At 38.4% G+C, this 6,000-nt stretch overlaps 1 protein-coding gene across 1 annotated transcript in view; it reads right to left on the bottom strand.

The window, feature by feature from the left end:
* Positions 1–672: 672 nt before the first annotated feature.
* PCSK1 (proprotein convertase subtilisin/kexin type 1) overlaps positions 673–6,000 on the bottom strand; it is a 43,370-nt gene continuing 38,042 nt past the window's right edge. Inside the window, exons 13-14 of the mRNA XM_025437784.3 lie at positions 5,372–5,533; positions 673–3,691 (exon numbers count right to left, since the gene is read on the bottom strand). Coding sequence (XP_025293569.1) covers positions 3,314–3,691; positions 5,372–5,533 — 540 coding nt within the window. The 3' untranslated portion in view covers positions 673–3,313. The remainder of the gene's footprint in view (positions 3,692–5,371; positions 5,534–6,000) is intronic.

Raw genomic sequence — 6,000 nt, 5'->3', positions numbered from 1 at the left:
CAATGGAGGTTTGAAGCAGGAGAGGAATGTGGGCCTGAGGATGGGGGATCAAAGTTGGAAGCTGGAAATTTCTAATGAAGTGGCCTCTGGGGAGAGTTGAAGGTCAAGCTACTGTATCTGGCCTATGAAGAAGTCATTTTTGATGAACTGTTGCAAGTCCTTTCTCTCACACATAGTCCTTTAGCTTTTGTTTTTCTTTTTTCCCTCAACACTTCAGTGAGGGCTTAGTCATACAACTTTGGATGTTGTGGAAAAAAGTAAAAGATTGAGCTATAGAGGAAAATGAAACATACTTACTGAAGTAAATTTTTAAATTATCTTTGAGAAAGCCCATTTTTCTCAAAAGGAATTAGCATCTTAATATAAACCTTCAACTTATCTTTTTTTACAGTTCATTTGGGAAACATGGTAAGAGAAGGAGATCTTGTTTTTGTTGGAAACATGAGCTTTTTTCCTTTTTGACTTAGTGAGAAACCATTTATTCTTCTGAAGTATAAGCATATTTTACATATTCTAGTTAATACATCAAGTGTATAATGTGGGAATTCCCTTAAAAATGCTAAGACCACACATGTTAAACTCAGCTATGCATTGTAGTAAGCTATTAGACAAATGTCACTTTTAATATCACAACACATACATATACTTTTTTTTTTCACCGACAGAGGAACATGCCTTTCAAAAATATTTTATTGGATGAAACTTTCTTATTCTCAGGAAATTTTTGGTTCTTTAATATAATTTATTATGCTTTTTAAAATTCTGATAAAAGCATTGGTACATTATAAATACCTGTAAAGAAAATAGAGTTTAAAATTCCGAGGGAAATATTATATAAGTTTCCTCTTTTACATTTTCACAAAAATCCACACAGGCACTAAGAAAGACTGACAAAAATATTTTATGCCTGAACAATATACTCCAGGTTGGAAACATTCAAACATGACTTTATTTAAATATTAAAGCTTTTCTAGAGTGAACCTTTGGCTACAATCCAATGAATTGGTTGGGGTTTTACCCAGGAAAAGATACTGTTAGAAGCATAAAAAAAGAACGCTTCTTACAGTGAACATGAAAGTAGGAAAGGGGAAAAGATGAGTTTTTGTTCATTACTATTTCTTGGCCTCTTTGGGCCTTAGCTTTGTTATTTAATTGAAAACTTACCTAATAATTCTCTGGTCCTTTTTGGCTTTAATACTTTTTGATGTGCTACAATTTTCAAAATTCCATCCAACACTCTGTATCAAACAACATGTGAAACTTTCAAGGGTAGAGTGATACTACAGCTCTTTTAGAGAACATTCTTGAAGCATCATGGGGATTGGTCTGCAAATACTTTCATTGTGCACAAATACAAATGGTAGGCTAGGAGGTGAAACTTGGTGAAACTTACCCACCTTACTTCAAACCTTAGCAAGTGAAAGACTCCAGTGTTCCTTCCTGGTCTAGTTCAGTGGAGTTATCCTCTTGGTCTAGTTCATGTGTGGCATTATGAAGTTCTAACTTGATGGAAGAATTACAAACAGCAAATGAAATGGGGAAATGCCAGCATTATAGGTGGGTGACTGGAGCCTTTGTGAGCACATAGAAAATGGGAAGCTGGGGGTTGGCAGTTAACAAATTTAATATAAATGAGCATCCAGGGGAGATGAGATTAAATGAATATATCAAGATTTCAGAGGTACTTTCAAGGGTCTAAAATATTATTTTTCCCCACCCATAAGTTAACCAGATCATTGCAAGTCCTCATAGTTATTGATCATATCCTACCTGGAAGAAGTAGAGGATTTTTTTTTCTCAATGCAGTTACACTTTGTATGTGTTTGTTTAGTGCAGCAGTGGGAAAAATAAATGCTTGTTGGGTGCTGATTAGTAAGGTAGCCTCTGTAAGCAACATGGAACAGGGTACCTCAGGGGCCTGGGACTCAAATCTAGCTGGGCAGCTACTATTCAAATCCGGCCAACTATTGCCATGAGGGAAAAATGGTCTGAGAATCAAGTTTTATGTGAAATTTCATATTTTCAGTTATTACTCACATTTTTAAATCATTTGACATGCCAAACAAAGTCTACCTGAGGGACATATGAGGCCTGTGAACTGCCAGTCTGTGTCCTCTTGAACTGACTATTGGAAGCAATTTCGTAAATATTTGAGTACTATCAGCTCTGAGATTGGAGAAAAACCTTTAATGGCAAGGAATGAACACTCAGTTTTAAAGATCCAGAAAAGCCTGTTTGAATGAATTCAATTTTAAAAACAAAACCTCCCCTTGGCTCTTCCCATTATAATTATTTTCCTGTTTATATTGGTTCTCTGTGTCATGAGTGGTTTCCTGTTAGTATTGTTAAAAAAAAAATATGACTAGGAATTTGCCAAGTCCCAAGTCTAAGTTTTATTCTAAGAAAGTAATATGAATTAGTTCTCAGAATTCAGTTTGTGACTGAGAAAGGACATAGGTAATGAGAACTTTCATTAGGGGAAACAGAGGAAGACCAGAACATACACAAGTCCTGGGCACCTTTAGAGCCATGGAGGCCTCTGCATGGCACACCAAGCAAAGAAAAATGTTCTAAAACTACTCAAACCAGGTAACACAGATTTCAAGGACTGTTTCTGGATCTAAATTACTCAGCTTCTCCCCTAAAGGACCAAATGGCCACTCCCTGAATGAGTAGAATGGTGGGGTAGGATAGCCAAGTGTATGGGTCTAATTGTGAACTCTTTTTTCTCTTCTCTTCTCTTCTCTTCTCTTCTCTTCTCTTCTCTTCTCTTCTCTTCTCTTCTCTTCTCTTCTCTTCTCTTCTCTTCTCTTCTCTCTTTTTTTCTTCTCTTTTCTAACTCTTTCATTAGAAACTTTCCAAACCCTTTTGGGCATCACAGTTCAGAGAACCATGGCAAACACAGGGTTAAAATTAGAGGAGCGGTTCCATTTGCAGATTACTTCTTGGAATGAATCTCTTGTCCAGGTGATGCCTTTTTTTTGAGAAATGAAATGGGAGGGCTCAAGGAGGCATTCTAATATGGTGTGAGGACCACAAGCGAAATGAACTACAGCTCCAGAAAGAACTAAACATGTCACTTGTGCAAGCAAGGAAGATGTGATTTGAAAGGGTCATGATCAATTCAGGAAGTTGGGTTCTCTACTTGAGCTCATCCCTTTCATATGTCTAGTTTGGGGAGGAAAAGCAAAAGTACCACAAAGGATATTAGAAGCATAAGAACCAATGGCAAAAACAACCACTTCAGACACAGGCAAAATCTAAGGGGAAGGAGGAAGCATGAATATTTCCAACTCAGGACCACACACTTATTTCAATTTTCTTCCCTCAGAATGTCCACCAGAGCTTGCAGCAGCCGGTCGTCTCTGTGCTTATAAGGTTTCGTGTTATAGAAAACATCAACATAGTCGCTATATAGATTGTCCTCAGAGTCTTTAAGCTGGGAAGGCTTGTTCAGCTTTTCCAGGGCTTCATAGAAATTTTCATAAGGGATGTTGAGCTTTGCACTGGGAGACTTCTTTGGTGATTGCTTTGGGGGTGAGTTTTTGCTGAAAGCACTTTGTAGGAGTCTAAGCATAGCCTCAGATGGGGCTGCCTCCACCAGCTCATCCCTTCTGCCTCCTGAACTGCTGCCACTGGGGCTTTTTGACTCGAGGGGGTTCTTTTTCAGGTTATCTTGCGTGGGCTGCTCCTAAAACACAAAATGCCACCGACAAAAGGAAGGAGATTCGTATTTAGAGCCAAGCAAGTCAGCTGCAGCACATGCCTACTGCTTACTCCTAAGGAGATGGTTTGAGAAGCAGAGAGAGCATGGGGCTTAGAAAACATACTAATTTGGGTTTCAGTCTTCATTTTTGTACTAACTGATGTACGCCTGACACCTGTTTAATCTCCCTGAACTTCACCTGTAAAATGGCAACAAGAAATCTATATTTCTGGTGGTTCTGAAGACTGAATGAGATGATGGACATAAGTGCTCATACCTATTGCTCTCCTTCACTTGTCAGCCTACTACAGTAGAGTTCATTTTAGGGACTTTAATACACTTAAATTCATTAATTTTAATTTATAAATTCTGGAAAAAAGAAAAAAATTAAAATAATATGGTTTTGTCCTATGGAAATTAAATAATTTCCAACTCCTACTCCCTTTCTCCCCGCCCATGTTTTGGGAAGAAGCTGATGTTAAAATATTTAATAACTCCTATAGAAGGCAGAAACAATGCTTCATGTGGAAAAGGTTTTCTGGAAGCCCCTTGTTCTGTCAGGAGCTACTCTTTCAGCCACTGAGGTTTTGAAAGAGGTCTTGGGAGAGATGGATGAACTGGGTAGAGCAGAACCAGAGATATCAGAGAGGCAGCTCTTTGTCAACCATTGTGGAAGTATCTCAACATTTTCACAACTACCAGGGCTTATTAATACCCCTTAAGGAATCTTGGAGGAAGAAATACCCAAAGTCAACTTGCCTCTAGGATTGTGAAGAGAAGGCCCTTGAGGTGGGGACCTGGGGGGAAGCTACTTTGCAGAATATAAATGGAGTCAGAATCTGAGCTGACGACTTCACACAGCTAGTTTATAAATTTCTTTTTTTTTTAAAAAATAAATTTCTTAAACAAATATTATGTCTTTGTATCTTCTAAAATATCTATCACTGAGCCAGACTTCAGGAAAGCTCATTCTGGGAATTCTGATAACCTATTACATCTGAGGCACTGTCCTAATGCTGGGGGATTAAGAGATAAAGAAAATGGGGTGCCTGTCCTCCGTCCGATAAGGGAGAAGCCAGCAGCCTCAGTAGGCTGAGACACAGGAATGGGAATGACTGACTAGTATCCTATGAAATTTTCTCAGAGGAATCGTGATTCAGTAGCTTCCCTTGGAGCTGCCAAAAAAAACGTCAGTTAAGGAATTAGTAAAGAGAAGCCTAGAGGACTTGGTCATTTGAGCTTTGGTTTTCTTTCTGGAAAGCAAACATACTAATGTCTGTCCTCTCTAGGTTACAAGAATTACTGATTAAATGAGACAAGGAAGAAAAACACTTAAAAACTCAGTGCATTACAGACGTTAGGCATGTGTGATCATGCATAAAGAGAGCTGTCTTTACAATTTGTTATGTCATAAATGGTGAAAAGTCATGTTAGAGAATTTCATAATTTTGAATTCATTAATTTTAACTTCTAAATTCTGGACAAAAGAATAAACTTAAAAAATAATAGTGTTTTATTTTACAGAAAACAGTTTAGCACTCCCCTTCCCTGTCCTCCCCAACCATGTTTGACTCCGTCCCTGCCTGAAAGTTAGATACAGTTCCCCTCACTACATTGTCTACTAAGGTTCAAAGAAAGGTGCGTCAAAAACAGAGCCACACAGACCTCCCCCAGATCCACCATCTTCTCCACTCCTCTTCTGTCATTCTGAACGGTGTTGTAGGATGTGTATACACGAGGCTGTTTCATATGTTCTGGCTGAGAAGAAGTCCCATGCAAAATCAGCTTCCAGTTAACAATTCTTCCTTCATTTTGCATTCTTCCAGACTGATGAATAAGCATACATATAATTTTAGGGTGTGTTTTGAGAAACATCGAGCTCCTTAGAAATATCTATAAAATCTAACTTAAAAATCCAGTGCATTCCATGAGTAGAGCACCATGTACAAAGAAGCAAATCACTGGAGTCACTGTGGCCATGAAAATGGACATTTTATAGGTTCAAGGATTTAAAGACTGAATATTTGCTTCATTTGATTAAAAAAGGAAAACTCTTTATAAGAATGTTCTTTTCTGGGCAGACTGCGTGGCTCAGCAGTTGAGCGTCTGCCTTCAGCCCAGGGCATGATCCTGGAGTCCTGGGATCGAGTCCCACATTGGGCTCCCTGCATGGAGCTTGCTTCGCCCTCTGCCTGTGTCTCTGCCTCTCTGCCTCTCTCTCTCTCTCTCTCTCTCTCTCATGAATAAATAAAATCTTAAAAAAAAAAAAAAAGAATGTTCTTTTCTATTCTGTT

The sequence above is a fragment of the Canis lupus genome, chromosome 3 (genome assembly GCF_003254725.2).
Source record: "Canis lupus dingo isolate Sandy chromosome 3, ASM325472v2, whole genome shotgun sequence".
NCBI lineage: Eukaryota > Metazoa > Chordata > Mammalia > Carnivora > Canidae > Canis > Canis lupus.
Note: the sequence above shows the minus strand (reverse complement) of the source record. Positions and strands in the feature narration are given on the sequence as shown.